General features: G+C 34.7%; 1 protein-coding gene across 1 annotated transcript; it reads right to left on the bottom strand.

Annotated features, from left to right (window-relative positions):
- Positions 1-2,177: 2,177 nt before the first annotated feature.
- On the bottom strand, positions 2,178-23,208 carry MYCT1 (MYC target 1). Its single transcript, XM_032407630.1, has 2 exons — positions 23,056-23,208; positions 2,178-4,644 (listed from the first exon to the last, which is right to left on the bottom strand). The coding sequence occupies exons 1-2, from the start codon at positions 23,105-23,107 to the stop codon at positions 4,133-4,135; spliced, it is 564 nt and encodes a 187-aa protein (XP_032263521.1). The 5' UTR covers positions 23,108-23,208; the 3' UTR covers positions 2,178-4,132.
- Between the last annotated feature and the right edge of the window lie 1,384 nt (positions 23,209-24,592).

Raw genomic sequence — 24,592 nt, forward strand, 5'->3', positions numbered from 1 at the left:
ATTCATGGGCACATGTGAGGTATGGTGATCTTCCCATAAATATTTTAAATGTGTTGAGAAATAACGCTTAAATAGTTGTTTATTATCCAGTCAAATGCACATAAAAATTCTTCATTCTGAGTGAGTTACCCCAAGTTAGCATGTTAGTACCATTCAGGTTATCCAATTTGTGATTCTACAAAAGCAACATGCCCCATTCAGCAGAAGTGATCTGGTTGCCAGGCTGCCACCTGGAACTGGGACCCAACCATAAGGACCCAGGAAGCCCCATAAATAAAAGCTGGGGAGCATGAGGCATGTTTCTTGTGTGTGTGTGTGTGTGTGTGTGTGTGTGTGTGTGTGTGTGTGTGGAGAGAGAGAGAGAGAGAGAGAGAGCTGGGGAGCTCCTGGGACGTCTTGTCAACCCCACAATAGGACAGAGGATCAAAGAACACTCCTAAAAAGAAGAAACAGGGACCAAGATCCACATGGGTTCTGATCTAGGCTCAGGGCATCTTATCCAGAATAACATTGCCAGTAGTGGCCAGTCCTACACACTGATTTGTGACTTAGAAAATTTCAAGAAAAGTAATCCAAAGTGTGGAGTCTTATGAGACATATGGCCCAGAGCAGTAATCTACCTGTCTGGGCCAGGACAGAATTATCCCAGTAAAGACATGCTAAGGATCTATTTCTCCTTGAACTGGTTTAGGGGTTAATGTCTTTCAAGTTTTGGAATCATATAAATATATAAGTAACCTTAGGTAACAGGAGTTTATTAAAGGATGCTGCTGTGTTTTTGCCCCAGGTTTTTGCTATTCTAGTGTCTCCTTCCCTTTTGAGGTGTTGACGCTAGCAATTCTCCCACGCTCTCACTTTATCCCAACCTTCTCAGCCCAAAGCAGGAAAGATCTAATTTGTTCAGTTACTCACCATCTACCAATAGATGTTCTGGTTCAGTCACACATGTCCAGTATAACAAGACTGGTTTCCCTACAAGCCCACTGCCATCTTTCTCAAAGGAAACTGTGTACCTAGCAGACACTATGAGACTTCATGATCTGTCCAGTGCAAGGCTTTAGATACATTTTACCTGACTGTCTTTTAAAAGGGTATTCCCAATCTACCTTGCCACCAGAAATGTGTGAGACTGCTTCTCTCTTAGAATATTTGTCAATAGTGAGGAGATCCATCCTTTTATAAATGATCAGCTAAGATGGTAGACAAAAAGGCTAGAATATTGTTTAAATATACAAATGCAATTTCTTAGTAGTAAAATTGACTATTTCACCATGTACTTGTTAATCAACTAAATTTTCTTGATGCATAATCTCTTTTGGTCCTTTACTCCTTTACTGATTTAGAACTGAATGCTTTCCACATCCATTTGTATGAGCTAATCATAATTTAAAGATATTGGCCATTTTTTTGCTATATTTATGGTAAGTTTATCCTCCTCCTCCTCTTCTTCTCCTTCTTCTTCTCCCTTCTTCTTCCTCCTCCTCCTCCTTCTTCTTCTTGCTTTCAAACTTTGGATAAGTTTATCTTTTAATGGATATAATTTCAGAATTTTTCAGATAATCAAAGCTATTAATATTTTTCTTTGTAATTCATTTCATCCCTTTGGCTCTTAAAAACCGTTCCTTTTCTGTTTCATAGATTTGTTAAACATTTTAAATTCCTCTTGTTTTAATATTGTCTGTATTTAAAATGTTTATTTAAACTCATGGATACAAAGAGCACATTGGTGGTTGCCAGAGGTGGGGGTAGGGTGAAATGGGTGGTCGTCAAAAGGTACAAACTTCCAGTTATAAAATAAATAAGTTCTGGGATGTAGTGTACAGCATGGTGACTATAGTTGATAATACTGAATTGTATATTTGAAAATATATAATCTAAATTAATATTTTGAACAAAAAAGTACTCATTTCCTATCTGCATTAATAATTGAAGCATCTTGTTCCATTTATTTATGGTGTTACTTATTTTTAGTTACATATTTTTATATAAAATAAAGTTTGTGTCTCAAGAGTAGGTAAAGAATGGTCTAGATTGGGCTAAAATACCAAAGTAAATATGAGATATTCATAGGTCACTCAATAAATAAACTGTGAATCAAAATTGACATCAGCTTAATTTTATTTCATAATCAACTAAACATTTCAAATTAAACAGAACTTTAAAAGTTCCTAGTTTTTATCTTAATTTCACATTTTATACGTTGCACAATATATATAAGATATTCAGTTTGATTGTTTCATAACTTGGGGAGAGGGGTGGCAACAATTCTGCCAGATCGTTAAATTCACCAGAAGATTTTTGCTCCCTTTTTCCTAATTTGAGAGATATAAAGCAATTTTTATTCCCAATATAAATTCTAGATAAAAACCATACACTTTGCTTACTTATCATGTTAAATATTAAGGATGACATACAAGCAAAAAGATAGCCTTGTTACTAAGTTAATGTCCTCCTGAAATCTTATGTGGCTATATAACAATTGCTAAATTTGTTAAAAACCAACTTACAACAAATTGGTTATCTTGTGACCTTTTTTTTTCTTTCTCTCTTTCTTCCTCCTCTTCTCCCTTCTTCCTCCCTTCCTTCCTCTTCTTCTTTTTTTTTTTTTTTTTCCTGGTATATTACATTAGAGAGCATCAATCTGTAGACATCATTAAGAAAAATTGTCCTGGAGGAACAATGGAAAATATATGCTAAATAAAAATATTAAAGAAAATGCTATACACAATCTCTTACTATGTAGAAATTATTACATTCTTGAACCATATTCAGACGCTATTACCTGTGAGCACCACATTGCAGAAACTAAAATGAGAGTACATTTTTCTTCACTAGAAATCTCAATGTTCAGAGAAACAAACGAACAGCAACATAAGCTAAATAGTCACTATATCAGATATGAACCACAGGCCTTTTGAATAATACTCCAGTGAATGCGTGTCCTTAAATGAAAAGGGGCAGTCACAGGCATTTGGCCACTGAAGCCCTCTGGTACCCATATTTGGGAATGTACCTTTCTTTATGAGGGTGGCCCTCTGTGGAAGCGGACTCCTTAAGTAACTGTCTGCACCAAGGACCATATGGCATGGTTTAATCATTGTATAAAAACTCTTCACAGAATCTGAGGTTGAAATTCGTAAGAAAGCACACAAGGGATGATGCCTGATGAGTCGATCGAGGAAGGAGAATTCTTCATGGTTATAACATGTATTTCATGACAGTACTGACCCTTATTTGTTTGTCTGGAAGTTCCAGCAGAAAGTCTCTAGATAAAGTGCTTTCCCAATTGCTAGATTTAGATCTAAGAAATACAATTTATCCCTTAGGAAAAATGTAAGCTCAGTGTTAAAGTTTGTTTTTAGGTCAATGAATTGGATTTGCTGTTGTTGTTTTTCTAACAACATAACTGCAACAGTGAAGAAAAGTTAAATCATCTCAGTAAACCCATGGATTTTGCCTCAGTAATGTAGATAACTATTCTTGGGAAAGGCACAAAAATAAGTGTCAAAATTGAAGTGTTCTATAATACCCACAGAGATTCCCTTTCTTTGCTTGGTTCCCACATCTCTCATAAATGAGTGCCATCAAGGAACTTTAAAATCTCTGTTCTGTCATTTTTGTGCTCATATAATCCATTAAAAATCCAGGTTTGTAAGTTGATTCATGTCATTCTGAAGAAAGTAAAATTAAAATTCCTTAGGACAGGTTTATTTTTAAAAAGTGACATAGTGATTTTTTTTTCCCTTTATCATCACATCGGACAGTGAATGAGGATTGTAAACCACAAGTATCTAAAGTTTTAATTTTAGTCTAAAATATATATATGTGCTGTATCACAGCTGAGTCTTAGATAAGAATCACCGTCTTTAACAACCTTCACGTTGAGTACAAAATGCATAAATAGATAACTATTTGGGAAATATTACTATTTTGTGAGTCACAAGGAAGGAAAGCACGTATTCAAAGAAAATATGTTTTACATTGTAATGTCCAACTGACTGAGCATAACTCAGCTTGGAAACTCATTAGCTGTTTGGCCCATGACCTCAAAATTCTGTGTAGCCTATTTGTAATTTTGTGTCAGTAAAAGACAAGTAAAGGAAGAAACAAACTAAAAACCAAAGCACCCTCCTCAGGAATCTGGGAATGCCTTTATAATGGACTCATAGGCAGGCGGAGGTGGTGTGGAAAAGCCCACTCGAAGGCTGTGACTGGACCAGTGGAAATCAGGACGGCCCAGGCTGTGCGAAGTGCTGATGGCGGGAACCGTGCTGGGAGTGGGCAGAGTCACCAGCTGACTGTCAGTTTCCACCGGAAGTGGGGGACTTTGCAGAAAGGGATGGAAAGTGGAAGCTCTGAAGCTTGATTTTCTTGGAAAGGAATTTGCTTGTTCCAGGGAAGCTTGTCGCTGGAAGGTGAGACTGGCCAGGCTGAGGTTGCTCCGCCGTTCACAGCCACTGTGCCGGTAAAATCCAGTTCTGTTGAGGCCATGGTTGTAAGAAGACCTTGATCGCCGGTTCGAACTCCATTGTGAGATGGGGGCGCTGGCTCTTCTTCGAGACAAACAAACAAACAGAGCCCAAATAAATCCTGCAATTATGAGCACAATTGCAATGGACACTGTGAAGGATGTTATGACATCCTCTGAAACAAACAAACAAACAAAAATCAAATAGGTAATTTAATCTGTAAATAGGTGTTCAATGAAAAACACAGGGCAGAATACAAATAGTAACTATGGAATATGTGATCAATTGAAACAGATTTTGAATTAGGGAAATAAAAGACAGTGCTAGATGCATATGAATATCAGCTGATATGCTTCCATTTATTAAAGCAAAAGGATATAAAATAGCATGTTTAGCTATAGCATTCCCGTTGCTTATGCTATTTTCTCACCTTAAAGAAATAAATGATAAAAATAGTCTTCTTTTCTTTAAAGGCCATTCTTTGGTTCATAAATTTTTATAAGGTTGCAAATATAGTCCAAAGATTATTTCCTTTTGAGTTATAGCGGTAATAATGTGCCAGAAATTGATAAAGGATTTTGTAGTCAAATTGACTTTGCTTTTTCCTCTGTCTGCTTTCATTGACCCAGTGATGTCTCCCACCTGCTGGCTTCATGATGTCTCACTTCCTGTGCTCCTTCTGAGACAAGAAGTGCTGAGCTAGAACCATCTGGTGGGCTGACTGATTTATGTTCTATTTCCTGAGCTCCTGTACTGTAACCTGTATTTCTGACTCATTGATGACATGACCTATGAAGACTACTGTGCTCTTTCTCAGACCACCAGTTCCAGTTCATGCTGCTATCATGCCTTCACTGTGCTAATGAAATTTTTATCCCCTGAATCCATAGAATCTCTGCTATACATCAGTATCCTGCAATTCACAGAACTTGTATTTGTTCAGGATTTCCTGTTCCAGGAGCAGGGGAGTTGTTTTCCCAAAATGGAAATTCTACGTTATTGCTTCTTGTGAACTGAAAACATATTTTTGAGTAAAGCTGATTAGCAGAGCCCCTGCTCTGAATGTAAAGACACTCTGGATATTAGAAGACCCCTCCATCTTCATCACCTACCACATTTCTCCACCTTCCACTCCATGATCTAACCCACGAGTCATGCTGATCTTCTCACTATCCCAAATCCTGCCTTTTTCTCCAAAGTTCTGTGCTTTTCCACCTCTTTTTCTTTCTATCTACACAAGTTTTAAATTTCTGTCTGAAAAACCTATTCTTAAAGATTCATTTCAAGTACCGCTTTTTGGATAAGGACTCTTAAGTTTCATAAACAAAAATTAGTTACTGTTAAGTAAAGAGGTAAGCTGTCTTATCAAATTGCTTGTCTAGGGATTCTGTACTGAGAGGGCCACGGATTGGAAATTAGCTAAGTGGGGTTGTGAGAGTGTGAAAACAAGGGAAGGGCTACAAGTACTTTGAAGTTCCTCCCTTCAAGAGGTAGAGTCTCTTTCCCACCCCTCAGAAGCTGCGCTGGCTTCACACCTTGCTTTGACCAAGAGGATGGGATGGAAATGAGGCTGTGCAAAATGAAGCCTAAGCTTCAAGAGGTTTCTCAGCTTCTACCCCTGCTGCTCTTGGAAGCCCTGTAACTGCCAGCATCTACAAGCCCAGCCTACTGGTGATGAGAGACACATTGGACCAGTTACCCCTATTGCCCAGGCCAAGAGCCTGCTATCTCCAGACCCATGAATGGGGTCATCCTAGATAATTCAGATGTTAGTTAAACTAACAACTGACTGTGACCCATGAGGGAAGACCAGCAGAAAATCTATTAAGCTGATCCCAGCCCAAACTCCTGACCCTCAGAATTGTGAGCTAAATAAATGATATTTTTAAGCTACTATGTTTTGGGGTAGATTGTTAAACAGAAAAAGCTAACCGATTCTGCGTTCTCAACTCAGCTTTATCCCTAACATATTGTGTGATTTTTAAGAAATTTGTTCGGACTCATTAGTTTTTAAATGAAAAAGTTAGGTTTTATGAGTACCAAGGTTCTTTTTCAGTTTGTTTTTGTAATCTAGGATAATATATAGAAAATCTATAATACAGAAATAGCAAAACCAACCAATGCTAATAAATACATAAGAATAATCATTGCTCCTTAATTTTAGGATATATTTAGTGTTCTTCCACCTTATATTGTCACATTTATCTCCTATGTCAAGACCATGTATGTTTAGCTCTACTTTCACAATTACCTTCACAAATGCTTATATCAAAATCCTCTAAAACAGTTGATTATATAAAATCTAAACAATAAATTCCTTACAACAGGAAGATGACTTCTAAATTACAAAATGATTTAGAACAGCTCTGCTAGACCAAGTATTATTTTTCTAAAATGTGTCTCATAAAAATAATATGGACTTAGCCTTAAAATGCAACCCCTTGAGACAGATTTGAGAGTTAGTCTTTATCTGAAGAAAGCAAATAAACAGTCAGAAACTAAAATCACACTTATTTGTTACATAGTAACATTCAAAATTAACTTGTAACTATCAGTGCTCCAAATATTTGGAACCTACATAGGACGTTGTTGGAATTTTGGGGTGCCAAGGCAATGGCAGCCATGCAAATCAGCATTTCCCAACATTTCTTCTGAAAACGAGATGCACAAATAAAACTATACAAAACCTGCCTTCAGCATAATTAGAAGACAAAGAATATCCAAATTTCAAGTTACCTAAAAAGTAAACTGATAAAACAGATACCAGTACATTCTCCCCCTTGCTTCTACCTCAAGTCTTTACTGAGAGGAAAGACAATTCCAGAAAAAGTGTGAAAATACTGAAAAGGTTCTCTGTTCCCTGAGGGCAATGACTATGGTAAAGGGACTTACACATACAGGCAAGAATGTGAAGAGGCAGGCTTGGAAAGTAATCCTTCCCTGAGGAAGAAGAGGATAAAGTATGCAGTCAGAAGATCACATCTTGTAGGATTCCATTTACAGGGAATGTCCAGAACAGGGAAATCTATGGCAATAGTAAGCAGATTAGTGATTGATTGGTGCTGGGGGTGGGGTGGGAGGGAATGGGAGGGGTTGCTAGTGTCCACGGGTTTCTTTTTGAAGGACAGAGTGTTCTCAAATTAGATGGTGTGATGGTCACATAACTCTGTGACTATAACAAAACCATTTAATCGTACCCTTTAAGTGGGTGAATTATATGAGATGTGAATTATATCTCAATAAAGCTGTTAAAAAGAGAAAAGAAAGAAAAGGAGAGGTGCTCTTTGGAAACCACACAATGAAGAAGAGAAGAGGGAAGAGTGAAGGGATCCTTCAAGACAAAAAAAAATTTAAAAACAAAGGACACATAATTCCTCCCTACCTTCATCCTCTAAAAATAAAAGTCCACCAATGAAAACATCATACCTTGCTACACTGAGGAAATGAGGAATCTAGAATGACTCCTGGGATTCTGGCATGTTCAGGCAAGGGCGGATATTAGTATCATTCATCCAAACCAGGAAGAAATGTAAGATTATGGAACAAGGGGAAGTTGGTATTAGGAAGATGCTGAACTTGAGTGCCCCTGAGATACTCATTTGGAATTGGGGTTACATAAATACAGAGCCTAAAGAGAAGCAGAATTGGGACTCTCCGTGCTACAAGAAACTTGCAGCCATCCATGGAAAACACTTTGACTAAAAAGTAAGAGTGCATTTATAGAAGTGAGTTGAGAATAGACTTCCAGGAAAATCACAGTTTAACAGGTGGCAGAAGTAAAAAAGAAAACAGAAGGACTAATTTGGGAGTTTTGAGGAGACAAAAAATTACGCAACACTGAATCAGAGAAGAGAATTTTAGGTCCAAGTGACTACTGGCTACATGCCCCAGAGACGTTTACCTATCCATTTGTTTAACATATAAAGCATCCACTAAATACCAAGTAATGCTAAGTTTATAGGCAAGTCTTAGCTCTGGTGGAGTTTACATTCTACATTCTATAAGACTTCTCTCTAGTCTTATATAGACTTATATAGACTTATCTATAAGATAAGAAAAAATGTCCTTTCAATGTCCTTTAAGCTGGACTGTTGTTCACTATGCCCAGAGCAGATTGAGGTCAGATGATGGAAACTCATGAGTGCCTCTCCAGAGAGTTCAGTCTTTCAACCGTGGGCAAGACGAGCAAGAAAGAGGCTTGAACAAAGTGACCTAATAGGAAGGACAGAATATAGGGCTAGTAGCAATAAATGGGACAGACCCAGGCCCAGAGCAGGTTGGATAGTGAAACAAGTCTGGACATGCCTGCCATGACTCAGATATGCAGCAGTAGTAAATGGCTTAGTCTGGGAAGTGATGGTAAGAATAGGAAGGAAAAAAACTTGGTCATGAGATACCCAAAGTCAAAAGAATCTAAAAATTATTCTAAAGTATTATACCTTCTAATACACTAGAAATTAGACATGGGGTGGGGGGAAGTGGGGTTGTAAACTGAGGTTTAGAGGCTTTTGCTCCTAAGATCTCAATTATAATGTTATACTCTAGCAGTAATTTGATGATCAGATTAAATCATAATGTTTTAGGAGAGGTTAAGTATCTGCTCACTTCATGATATTTGCATGCCTTTACTATTTTATGTAAGTTTATGAGAGAATAGATTTGCTCAAATTTTTATTTGTATCATAATCATTAACACTAAATTTCCTTTAAGTTTTGGTCACTTCTAATGGCTACATAAATTCTGTACTTCACTGAAAAATGTTTTAATTGGTTTAGAAAATAAATAAAAATCATGAACTACTCAAATACTTCATAGAACTGAGTCCTTTGTCTTCTTTTCAAATGAGTCCAGGCAGTTTACTAAATTTGGTACTTTGGTTTAAAAAAAAAAAACTAATTTGGGGGCACTTGGGTAGCTCAGTCGGTTAAGCGTCTGCCTTCAGCTCAGGTCATGATCTCAGGGTCCTGGGATCGAGCCCCGCATCGGGCTCCCTGCTCAGCGGGCTCCCTGCTTGGAGGGGTGCCTGCTTCTCCCTTCCCCGCTTCCCCTGCTTGTGCTCTTTCTCTCTCTCTCTCTCTCTCTGTGTCAAATAAATAAATAAAATCTTTAAAAAAAGAACTACTTTTACCTTATTTCAGTGAGTTTTGGCAATCTTTGTTTTTGTAAGATGTATTGCATGTAATTTGAATAATTCATTATTATATGTTATTAAGTGACCAGTCATTCCTGGAAAAGTTTATTTATAGTTTTATACCCCAGAGAAACCATTAGTTAATTATGATGAGAAACACTTTAATCAAAGAATCTGAACAAAATCACTCAGAAATGCTGTCTTCCTATTTAGAATAATGAATGAAAGATATACTCTTGTTCATCTAGATGTTGTACTTTTGAATAGGAAAATAATGCATTAGGTAGAGACCTAGTAGGTAAACTATAAGCTCCTTCTAAATTTGAAGTTCTATTATTCCGCCCCAGAAAGTTTTCATTAAAGCTTTTGAAAAATTTTGATATTTGGAGGAATATAATTTATTAAAAAAAACGCAACCCTATTTTTATTTCATTATTTTGTAAAACACTATAGTATGTTTCTAATTTAATTAATTTAATTTATAGGTCACAGGCACTATTTTTCATGTATTATATCACTTAATTCCCAAGCAACTCCATAAGGGAAATACTTTATTTCTTAAGTTTGTTGTCAGAAAATTTAATCTAAAATGAAAGTAAAGAATTTAAAATGCATAAAAATTGTATCAATTTATACCAGATTTTTTAAAAAAGATTTTATTTACTTATTTGTGTGAGAAAGAGAGAACATGAGCAAGGGGGAGGGACAGAGGGACAAGCAGACTCCCTGCTGAGTGGGGACCCAACACAGGGTTCAATCCCAGGATCCGGAGATCATGACCTGAGCCAGAAGTCAGATGTTTAACTGGCTGAGCCACCCAGGTGCCCCAACTCAATACCAGACTTGGTAGCATGTGAAGAACAGAAATACTTGGGGAAATTGTGCTAAAGCAGTATTATGCATTCTATACATATATTCTCCTGGACCAACAGCCTCTACCAGAGAATTTTAAATATTAACAACTTCAGATACAGAATTACAGATGAAAAGTTTCAGCAAAAACTAACTCTTAAAAATGCCTTGGCTCAGAATCCTCATTTTATTGATCCTGGAACTGTCTAAGGTTTATGTGGTCGAACTAACACTTGGTTTATTTTAATAATTGAATACTGACAACTAGCACTGGCCAGGGGGCTATTGCTTTTACTCATGTATGACATAAAATGAGAAGACAAATACTCATTTGCAAAGTATATGCCCCTACTTTTATGTATAAAGCGATGTGAACACTATAGTCTGATTGAGGCTTCTAAATATCTCAGGATATAAGCAGATATAACATGATATTAAAGAGATATATTCACTTCATTTCAACCAAATGGAGATAAAACTAGAATCTTAAAAGAGAAAATAGATTCAGTTATCCAATAAAAAAGCATTTAAGGGTTACAGGGGTTCCTATGCCTGGTCTCAGTGTTTGCCCCCTTTGAGCCTCTCTATCGCTGTCTCTCCTGACAAATAAAATGTTCCCAATGGTTTATCTTTATTGAAAAATAGCATAAGGTTCAGTTTCAAGAAAAAAAATTAGAAAATTTTAAAACAGAATCAAGGGAAAAAATGTCGTCTATTAAATTGAGAAAATTAGCAAAACCAACCAAAATACGTGGGGTAAGAAATAGATTTATGTGCCAGATGTCTGTTTGATTTCCAAAATACATTATTCGGACATAAGAAAACAAGGGTAGCATCTAAACTCCAGTAGACCAGTGGTTAAAGAATATGTTCAACCATCAAAATCTTCTTACATGAAAAATTTTAGTTTTGTGGGTAAAAAGATTATTTTGGTGACACTAGAACTAGAACAATATTTCTAGGAGAGCAATTTGACAATAAATCTATTTTAAATTATTACTCTTTATGGCTTCATAATATTTCTATATTGTATTATAATATTTATGATATAATATTAAATATAATATTTAACATGGTAGTTATATTATCTATAATATTTATGATATTATAATACTAAATATAATATTTAACATGGTAGAGCAATCTAAATTTGGGGAAATGGTAGGCAGAATAGGTAATAATGACTCAAAATACCGTATTACTATTATAATTAGACTATATAGGGTTATAGAGATATCTGAAAAAGATTAAATAATAAATTTTAAATATACATGACAATCATGAGAATAATATATATACATTAATAATAAACAAGTTACATTTTGAATGAATGTAAAGTAAGATAAGATGAAGCTTACAGAAGTTATAAAAATGACATTAAAAAACCCATACTGCTTTTGATATGGATTTGCTTAATTTTCATTGTTCAGTTGAGTGCATGTACCATGAAAATGACTTCCTAAGCCATGAAGTCAGTCAAATATCTGTTTAGAAATTATCATACTAATTCTTATGCCATTGCTCTATGTGCAGAATTTTTTAATAGTTACAAATGATAATAATGACATGAGTCTCTAAGACTTGCTGAACTATTGGTAAAAAGCTTATCTTGTTATGCTCTCTTAAATCAAAACTGCAAAAACAAGTGTAGAAATGCAGAAAAACAATTAGAAAGAAATGCTAAGTCATGTTTTTTTTAAATTTTTTATTCAAGTTTAATTAACATATAATGTTATATTAGTTTCAGGTGTACAATATAATGATTGGACAATTCTATACATTTCTCAGTTTTCATCAAGGTAAGGGTCTTCTTAATACCTTTATCTATTCGAGCCATAATTTTAGTATAACCTGTTTCAGAATGGTCTTCCATAAGGTTTTTTTTTTTTTATTTAACCGTAGTTGATGATTTTTCTGAATCAAACTAGAATCCAGAAAATATATAATGAAAACAGAATCTATTGGTCATACAGCTTTAAATTTTCATATTTATAATTCCATTCTGGCAAATTTTTGATAATAAATTTTGGAAGACTTTTTTTTCAATGTACTATAAAAAAAAAAATGTACCCGAAAAATACAAGGGCACAGAAATTTCTTTTTAAAGCACAGTTTGCCTTCTTATTTATCAACAATCTTAGGGGAGGAAAAGTGAGCGATAATTTTACTTCATATAATTACAATATAAAGCAACTTATGAGACAAAACAATTATGTTTAAAAATGCAGATCTCCCTTTGAAAGCAAAAGGAAGAAATTCTAACATCAATAAGGTAAGGCATGTAAATTGGGTATCCTTATCTTGATTTGTAACATATGTCTACAAAAATAACAAGGGGCTGGTACATAAATCCTCAATGAATAATAACTCTTTCTACTAATAGTTGTATAACTTACTCAAGTCATTTGACCCTTCCTGACCTAATAATAACGGCCACTATAGTGTCTTTCAATTCCAAGATTCTAATATTGAATCTGGCTTTCAGAACATCTAATCAATGCTTCAAATTCTGTTCATAGTATTAAAATTTAGTAGAGGTCACCATCTAGTGGCCTTTTGCTGAACTGTTCCAAATCTGAAAAGTGGTTTTATCAGTGTCAATAGAATGGAACACTGATAATTCATAAAACCCTTTGAGATTATAAGAATCAGAAGCTCTTCTAATACCAAAGCAAGCTATCCTGTTCTTGGTACCCTAGAGTACATAGGAGGATGGTTCATGCAATAAGAAGAATTTGACAAAAATATTTTTAAAAAGAATAGCAATTTGACAATAATATTTTAAAGAGAATAATATAACAGAAAACTCGATTAATTATAATAAAGTAAACAAAGAGTAAGAATTTTCTATGTGGAGCTTATCTGCCAGTAAATCCCATTTGGTTTTTTCCTACAATATTCGCGGAATTCAACTCCTCTTATCTACTCTGTTATCTCCCTAGTTCAAGTGACCACCACCTCTGAGCTGAAATATTCAGGCCTTCTATCTGGTCTCCCTGCTTTTATCATTGCCCCAAGCCCCCAACAACACTCTATTGTCAATGCAGTAGCCAGACTGAACCTTTGAAAATGTAAGTCAAATCACATCACTCTTCTGTTCTAAACCCTCTATTTCTCCCAGAGCAAAAGCAAACTCCTAAAAATGTTATTAAAGTTCCATTTTGACCTGTTCCCAATTATTTGTGCTCATTTTCACTCTTCCTCTGTCTTAGCTCCATCCACACCGTTCCTTAAACACATTGGATATGCTCCTGACCTAAGTCTTTGCAGTGGTTGTAATCTATTCCTGAAATTCCCCAGCTATCTCCATGGCTAACTTCAAGTATTCACTCACATGTCACTTTCTTATTTAGGCCTACCGTGGTCACCCTATTTAAAATTTCATCTTGTCCCGCCTCTGAGGCCTAACTGGCACTCTTGATTTTCCTTTTCCTTCAAGATTAATAGAAACTAGACTCATTAATTTATACTCTTATAAATTTATAAATAAGATGCATAAGTGTCATGGGCTATAAAAGTGTCACTAAAAATGAAAGATAAGATAATTTGCCTCTAGAATGGTTAGAAAAACTTGATGAAGGAAATGAGATTTGAGTTGTCTTTTATGCATGGCTGTGAGTCAAGTAAACAAAAGCCTGGAATATTTACAAGTAGTTTTGACTAAGGGCATAGAGCATAAGCCATATTTTGAATATAATTAGTCAACACTATTACTAGAATACAAAGTAAGTCCAAAAGGAAGAAGGTAGCATAGATTTTTTTTGTATATGATGAATTAGCCTATAGGAAAACACTGAGAATAATTAAAAGATAAATATTAAAAATATTTTTTAAAAATCTGTCTGAAGCCATCAAAGACCTGCCAAAACTGCTAACTCAAAAGAAAAAATTCCAGAAAAAAATCTCATGTGACAATAATCTGTAAAGAGAGGCAAAAAAGAAAAGAAAAGAGAAAGGAAAAGAAGAGGAAAGAAAAGAAAACCTACAGTATTTCCAGTCTGAAGAAACAGAGGACAGATTGTGGCAACCAGAACTACTTAAATATGAGAAAGAAATCTTAGAAAAGAGAATGCCAAGAGGAGGATCTCAAAATTTTATTGATAAGCATTTCCTATATCTACAACTGACTCCAGAATACACTGCATGTTTCAAATAGCACAGGTAGAGAAAATATATAAATTAATGAACTAAACTGAGACCTGAATTGCCCTTAAGAGACAGGCTTTATAGTTTTTTTGTGGTTTGCGTTCTCAACAAAGTTATTTGCCTGTGAGTACAAACTGGAAAAAAAAAGTTACCTTTTACAAGGTAATATAGCAGAATCGAAAGGCCCATTCAAAATGTCCATGATACAATATAAAAGTACTTAACATATGCGGAAATAAGAAAATGTGACCCATTCTCAGGAGAGAAGGTAGTGAACAAAGAAATAGCCTAAGATGACCAGATGTTGGAGTTAGCAGACAAAAATTTTAAACTTGTATATTTATGATCAATGATGTGAAGGAAAGTGTTCATAATAAAGGAAAAGTAGGAAATATCAGCAGAAAATACAAACTCTAAGAAAGAACCAAATGGGGGGTGCCTGGGTGGCTCAGTAGGTTAGGTGTCTGTCTTTGGCTCGGGTCATGATCCCAGGGTCCTGGGATAGAGCCCCACATCAGGTTCCCTGCTCGGCGGGAAGCCTATTTCTCCCCCTCCCTCTGCCTGCCACTCCCCCTGCTTGTGTGCTCTCTCTCTCTCAAAATAAATAAATAAAACCTTAAAAAAAAAAAAAGATGACAGTGAAATGAGTCAGTAAACTTAAAGATAAATTAATAGAAATTATCTAATTTGAAAAATAGAGAAAAAATAATTGGTGGGGGAACAGAGCCTCTGGGAATTATGGGACAATATAAAAATATTTAATATATGTGTGATTATAGTACCAGGAGCAGAGAATGGAGCTAAAAACTATTTGAAGAAATAAGACTGAAATTTTTCAAAATTAGTGAAAGAAATTAATTTCTAGATTCAAGAGTCTCAGAAATACCAAACAGGAAATATATAAAGAACCATGCATAGGCACATCATAATCAAACAGCTGAAGATCAAAGATAAACTGAAAGCAGCCAAATTAAAAATAACAATGTAATAATGACATACTACATTCAGAAAAAGTAATTATTTGAATAACTACTAATCTCCAGTAAGATACAATCATATTTCAAAATAATTAAAAACTAATCGACCCAGAATTGTATATCCTGAAAATTACCATTTAAGAATAATGGTGAAATAAAGAATCTTTCAGGTGTAGGAGAAAAATTCATCCCCAGCAGCTCTACATTAAAAGTTTTATTAAAGGAAATCTTTAGTTTGAAGGGAAATAATATCAAAGACTTAGATCTTTAGGAAGAAATGAAGAACATCAGAAATAGTATCAATGTAAATATAAAAAGCTATTTTCTTTTATTTTTTTAAAAATAAATACATGCACACAGTAGATAGTGATATCTAGGTATATAGATTAGACTTGAAAATTTTTTAGATCTGCTCAGCAAAAGACATGTAAGAAAATAAATAAGCAAACCACAGACAGGTAGAAAACATTTACAAATATATATATATCTGACAACTGACTCATAACCAGAATATGTAAAGGATTTTCATAGTCAGTAATAAAAAGACCAAAAAAAAAAAAAAAAGAAAGAAAGAAAGAAAAGAAAAAAGATAAAATAAAATGGGCCAAAGAAATGAACAGACACTTCTTCAGGATAGATATTCACAGGCCAGTAAGCACAAGAGAAGATGTTCAATGTCAAGAATCAACAATTTTTTTTTTTCCTGTAAAGACCCAGGTAGCAAATATTTTAGGCTTTTCAGGTCATACATTATTGAAACTACTCAGCTCTACTATTGTAGCACAAAACAGCATAAACACATAAACAGATGCCCCAATAAAACTTTATTTATAAAATCAGGCCTTACATCATATTTAGCCTGTAAATCATACCTTGCCAACCTCTGCTCATCATCATTAGCCATCAGGGAAATACAAACTGAAACCACAATAAGATAAACCTAAATACTGACCAGAAAGACTAAAACGTAAAGGGTTAAGAATAAAGAAGAGCTATTGGAAAAGATATGAAACAACTGGAAAAACTAAATTGTTGGAAAAGTACATTGTTGGAAAAAGTAAATTGCATAACCACTTTAGGAAAAGGCTTGACAATTTCTTATAAAATCAAACATACATCAATGCTATGACCAGCATTTCTACTTCTAGGAAGTTACCAAGAATAATGAAAACACATATCAACAAGAGACTCTTACAAGAATATCTGTTACAGCTTCATTCTTAATAGCCAGATGAGTAAATACTGTATGATTTCATTTATATGAAGTTCTAGAACAGGCAAAGCTAATCTGTTCTAGAAAAAAATCAAAATAATGGTTTCCTCTGGGGATAGTGTAGACAGGAATTGACTGGGATGTGAAATTAGGGAACTTTTGGGGTTGGTGATAATATTTACTATCTGTGATTGGGACTTGAGTTATTCACGTGTGTACATGTTTGTCCAAATTCAGCAAATATTCACTTATGATCTGTGCACTTCATTATTATTTATTTTACACATTTCATTGAAAGTAATTTGACCTTAAAAAGAAAAAAAACATAAAAATATTGAATTCTGATTAATGATATACATACTGAAGTAATTAAGAGGAAGTACACCGATATCTTCAATCTGCTTTCAAATGTAAGCTAATAGATTGGGGGAATAAAATAAGCATTGTAGAAATGTCAATGATAGAATCTAAGTGGTAGGTATATGGGTATTCACTGTAAAAATCCTTTACATGTGGGGTGCCTGGGTGGCTCAGTCGTTAAGCGTCTGCCTTCGGCTCAGGTCATGATTCCAGGTCCTGGGATCGAGCCCCGCATCGGGCTCCCTGCTCCGCAGGAAGCCTGCTTCTCCCTCTCCCACTCCCCCTGCTTGTGTTCCCTCTCTCGCTGTGTCTCTCTCTCTGTCAAATAAATAAATAAAATCTTTAAAAAAAAAAAAAAAAATCCTTTACATGTTTCTGTGTATTTGAACATTTTCATAATGAAATATTGGAAAAACATATAAGAGAATATCCTGAACAACTTTAAGACAATGTATTTGGAAATTTAAGTGGGAAAACTTTTAGAAAACACAAATTTCCATAACTAATAGAAGAATCAATAGAAAATTTGAGTAGTCCACTATTGTTAAAGACAGTGATTCTGTCATTTAAAACTTTCCTATTAAAAATGCTATAGATAATTACAATGGTGACTTTTCTAAAGCATTTAAAGAAAAAACAATGCAAATCTTGCACAATTTTTTCCAGATAATAGAAAAATAGGAAACACTTCCTAACTTGTTTTATGAGACCTGCATAACATTGATACCAAAATGTGACAAGGCTAATCACAAGGAAAGACTATTATAGGCAAATTTCTCTCAGGAATATAGATGCAGGAGTTCTAAGGTCAGGCTTCTAGGCTCATACTTACTGAATCATTGTCTCTGAGCATGGAGCCCAGTGAGAGATGCATTTCCAGATTTTTCTACATAATTCAGATGCAGCAGTTTTATAGACAAGCACTTATAAACACTTGTTTTTCAAACTTTCTAGGTAACTGAGTTAAGGGAAATAATTGGTAGGCTGTTAATATGCAATGATGCATACATGTCCAAGAGTTTTAAAAATACAAATTAAAGGCATACAGTTGAAATATAATAGTATTTGTTTGCTATTTAGGAGGAGGGAATATAGAGGACATCATTGGGGTGTGTATGTCCAGTCCGTAAGCTCACTCCATCCCCAGTTTCTCTGGAAACATCCTCCTCCCATCTGCAGGGAGTAGACTCCTAAGAGCCAATATTTTTACAGGCCGAAGAATAGAATTTTCAGCTACTAACTAAGGTTTTTCTCCCCCTTGACATTTGACTACCCAATAAATCAATTCACAACCCTTCATTTCTTTGATTACCTTGGAGAGGATTAGTACTGTTATCAAGCATACATAGAAAAAGAAAAAACTGATGCTTAGAATTTCTAACTGGATTATTAAATAAATAGAATAGAGGAAAACAAATAGATAAAAACCTTGAAAACCAGCTGTTTTACTGTAATTCACTAGATATTTTGAGAGAGATAAGAGTGTTTTGTTTGTTGGACTTTCAAAATGTTAAGAGTATAAAGGACTCAAAAATATATCTTTTTACCATAAAGAACAGTATTGGGAAAAAGGAACCATAGTCTATGGGTCATGTTCTTGTCAACGTGGGCTGCATTACAAAATACATAGCCTGCATATCTTAAACAACAGACACTTGTTTCTCATAGTCCTGGGGGCTAGGAAGTCCAAGATCAAGGTGCCAGCATGATCCGGGGCTGGTGAGAGCTTCCTAGCTTGCTTCCTTCCTTGCTTCTTCTTGCTGTGTCCTCACTTGACTTTTCCTCAGTACACACTCGCAGAGATTGGGAGAGAGAGCAATCTCTCTTCCTTTTTTTCTCAGGCCACTAAACGTATCATGTAGCCCCCACACTCATGACCTAATCTAAACCTAATTACCTCCCAAAGGCCCCATCTCCAAATACCATCCGTTGCACTAAGGGTCAGAGCTTCAACTTACGAATTTGAAGGGGATGAGGGGAATGACACAAACATTCGGTACATAACAAGTCAATTATCAGAAGCAATGCAAAAAGAATTTTTGGACAGACAAGGAGACAATCTATAAAGTACGTGACTAGTAAGGGTTTTGGAGAAGTGATCATCACTCTGTCTCCGCCTGTGATGAGTTATAGATTGATTTAGGGAATCCCAGAGAAGCTGGTATCTATTCTTAGCTTTCTGGGATCCAAATGGGGAAGATGACAGGGCCCTCTGAGAAACCCTGGGTGTCTGATGGGCAGAGTAGAAGTGGGGAGGGTAGACATGGGTACATCTGGGTCTAGGGCACCTGATAAACAGCTGAGGCTTTTACAACTCGAGGATTGTGGGAGAGCATTCAGTATTGTTCTGGACCACTGAAACAGATGGAAAAGTACCTGAATGAAAGGCAGTAGACCAGAGCGGACATAAAGAAAGGAAAAACCATTCCATTAACAAATGTTGCATAGACCACATGAGCCAGATTTTATGGTAAAAGCCACCAGCAGTGGAGACAAGGAGGGAAAGGGCAATGTCCTAAAAACAGATGAGAAATATGCATCAGCAGGTGTCAGCAAAGACCAGAACTTGATCAAGAATCAGAGATCCTCTTCTTCCAAAACCCTCCAGAGTATATAACCCCCACCACCACACTATGCCCTTTCCAACCTTAGAGAAAAGTCCTAAGGAAGAGGAAAACAGGGAGATTTGAAGTCACAAAATTGCAAATTATTTTGTTAAATCAAGTCAAACTTTTATACTGACATTCAAAACTTTACACAAATCTGCCTCGTCATTCACCTCCACAAACGTGGCTCGTGTGTTTTTGCTTCTGTGTATTGGCCGATAACATTTCTTCTGAACTCCCTGAAATTGTCCAACTATGCCTTACTTGTATCACTAACACCTTAACCCATCGACTAATACATAGTGGGTGGTCAGTCAGTGCTTCTGTGTAAACTAATAAACTGGATCTGTAGATGAATGGGTTAGTAAGTTAATGTAGGGAAAATGAATGACTAAAATGTCCTCCCAAGGATTATATCTCTCTTTGAACCTTATCTGACTTACAGGAACAGGTAAAGCCTCATTTTTTCTTCTAAGAAAGATTTTGGGACCATTTCGGCTATTTTTTAAAAAACTCATAACAATCGTTGCCATTTTCCCATATATTGTCTTATGTTAACTCCATAACAATATAGGCATATATTTGCATATGTATGGAGATACAATCTCTTCTAAGAGTGTGATCTTCTTAAAGACAGACATAGTTTTGGTAAAGATTAAATGAGGTAAATAAATAAATGCAAGACCCCGAACCAATAACTCTTAATTTTTCAGTGCTGGCCAAGAGAAAAAAATGCATGGTGAGGCAGGAAATTCAACCAAAACTATGTCTTCTTTAGGACTCTTAAGTACCAAAAAGATAACCAAGTTTAAAGATACGTGTCCACTGTTTCATGAAGGCAGGATGCAGCAAACTTACAGGTTCTGGTTCCTGCTGCTTCGGTGGGGAATTTTCATAGAGAAGGGAAATGCATTACAGAAAGTAAAAGTGGGAAACACACGGTGGTCTTCAGCTGTGTCGTCAGTCTTAAACCAATTTTTTTGTTCCTTCTTGTACTGATTACTATAATGCTTGCAGACCATTAAGTAAGTTTTAGTGGGTGATTACCATGAAAACACGAGCTATTATTATTGGTAATAACCTGGTATCGTTATCTTATTTTTCAGCATTCAATAAAGTAAACCAAAAATATCATATCCGGAAAACAACTTTTTATACATCTTAAGTGTGTTAAGTTTGAGAAATGCATATGGTTCAACGCACAAGTTTTGCTTTTCTCATCTATTCTATCTTTATTCTCTAAATTTGAAATGTCAAGCAGATAATTGAGTTTGGGTGCAATAGACAACACATTGCACTGTACTTTATAAGATTTTCAAAATAATATATTTGTGGAGTCCGAGATCACAATAGATATTGATTTAGATACAAAAAAGAAATAAAAATTTAAAAGGTCAACATTTGTAGCTTAGGAAATTTTTACATTTAGTATATTTACATTTAGATTTTTACATTTTACACTTAACATTTTTTACCCCAGAAGAAATAATGTAATCTTTCATATTTTTTCCCCAAATCATCCCCAATATATCTGTTCAATATATTTGTATTGGTTTTGTTAATGCTTATCAATGTAACACTCCTCTTCCTGGTTTTCACTATTTCCATCTATTTTCCATTGTATTCACATACTAAGACAAAGAAACACTAGCAACTATCTTCGGAACAATAAGTTTGAATTCCTTCTCCAGCACAAATTTCTATATTTAAAAAAAAATCAGTTTTTAGGATTGGTAAATAGACTTCAATTAAGCATTCTCTTATCAATTCAGATTTATTTTAAGATTATTACCCATGTTTTTAGTCAGTGGCTAATAATTTCTTTTACTTAAGTAAACCTGAAATTTAACTTCTAATGGTCTTTAAAAAAGAGATCTGGCTTTTACAGATTAATTTTTACAGTAAGAACTACTTTACTTCTGAGTAATTTGTACAGTAATTTTTGTAATGATGAATTTAGTGTAAACACACTCTAGCTATGTTCAGTGTGTATCTGGTATATTCACTTTCAGTATAAATGAGGACAGCAAGCAGTATGGTAACAAATATATATAATGAAGACTTCCATAATTCTAAGGTTTATTGTGTATTGGTTGTCTACTTGGAATTACTTATCACCAAAGCCGTTCTTTACAATATGCAAACATAATTTACTTTCTTCTTATTTTTTTTAATGATTAGATTAGGATGTTCACTAATATCCCTCCTTTCCAGGCCTGAAGCAAACACAAAGGGTTGATGGTAAAAACAAGAATGCATTAATTCCCTTCATGCACATTTGTATGATGGCAGACAGCTAGGTGAGGATGTTAGGGACGGTCAACACTGCTGCTCACTTTCACTGATAGTTTCCAAAGTATCCCCACAAATCACAAAAGAAAGTATGAAATAGTTCTCTGAGAGAACTAAACACTTGTTTTGGACTGATAAATAGGACTATTGATCTTTTCATAAACTCCATTGTCACCTTTAAAAAAATTTTTTTTCTGAATTTAACTGAAATTGCTCACTTTATTTTTAAAATTTCCCTGAATCCAAAAATAGTTGCCAGTTTTACATCTTAGCCCTTCTTTCCTTGCCCTTCCCTTCTTTAGCCTTGAAGAACTGGCTATTTCAACCTCAGCTCTACCCTGCTATTGACCCTAACTACCTAGTAGCTGTGTCTGAACTCAGCCAAAAAGTGCTTTTATGTTGCTTCTTTTTTTCCCTGTGATAAGTTTCCTTTTAATGTTATATGTGATGTTATTTCCAGCGAACTTTTTCTACTATAGTTTTTGTCTTCCTCTAATTTCATAAGATTCCTTATTTTATCTGTCATCACACTCCTGAAGTATAGATTTTGTTATTTTGATTCACTTTGAAAAGTAAAGAGTATAACATTGACAATGTAAGCTAAAATAACCTCTATACCAATTCTTGATTTAATTAAATAAGATATATAATTTACAACCTTAAGACAAATAAAACTTAATTTTCCAACAAAATCCACATTATCATAGTCTAAATAACAATTACTTCTATCTTGAATTTTTCTCATTTTTATTCTCATTATTTTCTAGTTATATTTTGTAACACCAGCCAAAATCTATACTTGTTGCCCAGATTCTTCTTGAGTGTCTTCATAACCCACTTTAAAGACACTATACATGAATGTACTTATTATAAAAAACTTATGAAAACTTAAATAATCAGTTTATGGTAAACAAAATGTCTCAGAGATTTTCAATGTTTTAATAAATTATGCAGTATATTTTCTGCATCCTAATTTTAAATTAAAAACAGTTAAAGAAAATATCTTACCCCAAAAGTTTTCTGGCCATGGACTCCCTAAACTTGTTGTGTTATTAGCCATAATATCCACAAGAAATAGAAGAAACAGAAGAAAAAAAGAAAGAAAGAAAAGCCAGTATGTCCAAAAGAAGCACTTTGATTCTATGCCTTTGTGGTTCAGCAAGAGAAAAATAATTTTCACACAACCCCTCATATATTGTGTTTGCATAAAAGGAAACAAGTGTATCATGTTTCCTGCTTTTATACTCAAATTAGCAACTGTTTTTCTTATCTTGGAATTCCACATGGTTCCTGAGACACAAAACAATTTCCTTCTCGTCATTTCCTCAGCTAAATTACTAAGTTTCTTCCTCTGGGCCACCTCCAAACTGCTTTTGGGGTAAGAGGCTCCTTTTCTTGTTCCTTCTCCAACTCCTACTGACATACATAGGAAGATTCCAAAATCTCAGCTACAGCACTCTGGGCTAAATTTATATAGAATAGAGAAAGAGACCACTTCCAACATTTGACAATTAGATTTATACAGTAAGATGAGAAGGGTGGGGTGGGGAATTCTGGAAATCCATAATCTAGTCAAGTACAATTAATTAATTTTACCTAATACCCATTTTTATAAATCTCAGTTATTTATTAAAATTCTTAACATGCCTCTTTTCCATTTGGCATATTAATTTTGAAAAGTTATTCACGTCATTTCATAAATATTTATCTAAAATGCAATTTATATTTAATTTTTATTACTCTTCCATTGGTATTTAAGTGTGAAAAGAATGATTTCCACACAGAAAGAGCCTGTTTAAAATCAAGCAAGGGAAACATAAATACTAACATTCAACTGTAATAGAATGTTCAGTGCTATAGCGAAAAGTACAATGATCACAGTAATGTTTTTCACGGAGGTGTCTGAGAAAAGTGATGACTTTTGTCCTCCATGGGAAAGTATGAGAATAATTTTACCAAGGGGAGAGAGTAAGAAGGTAGGACGGTCAATATGAACAGAGGAGAATAATCATTGCAATTCACACAGGGATATTGTGGGTGTGATTATAGGAAAGAATTACATAAGACTTTTCAGGAGATGTAGATAAGTTAAAATTTCAAGAGTCTTTCTTAGTTTTAGCTTTATTAGTTTAGACCAGATCCTCGGAGCCCAGGCAATGCCAGACTGCGCTTAACTGCACTAACTTACATTCAGACCTGATTTACTTTTCAACATTTGTTGAAAAAAATGATAAAAATAGAAAATTAAAAGACCATCTTATATTGGAAAAACATAATCTGGATGAAAGTGTATTGAAATACTTCTAAATTCTTACAAAAACAGAGTGGGATTCTTCAATTATTAGCTCTATTTTCAAGTACACATTTTATGTTAATATAGGCTGTTGGACTCGATACATACTAATTTTAAAAATGCGTGCATTTTTATAAAGTGTTATATAGAACACATTTGCCCTAAAACAACAAACCCTGTGAGTGGAACAGATGAGTCTGGGTTTGTCAAAACTGCCTCATGTGCAAGAAGCAGAACTAGCTCCATTTTGCG

Source organism: Phoca vitulina, unplaced genomic scaffold (assembly GCF_004348235.1).
Source record: "Phoca vitulina isolate PV1807 unplaced genomic scaffold, GSC_HSeal_1.0 scaffold9, whole genome shotgun sequence".
Classification (NCBI taxonomy): Eukaryota; Metazoa; Chordata; class Mammalia; order Carnivora; family Phocidae; genus Phoca; species Phoca vitulina.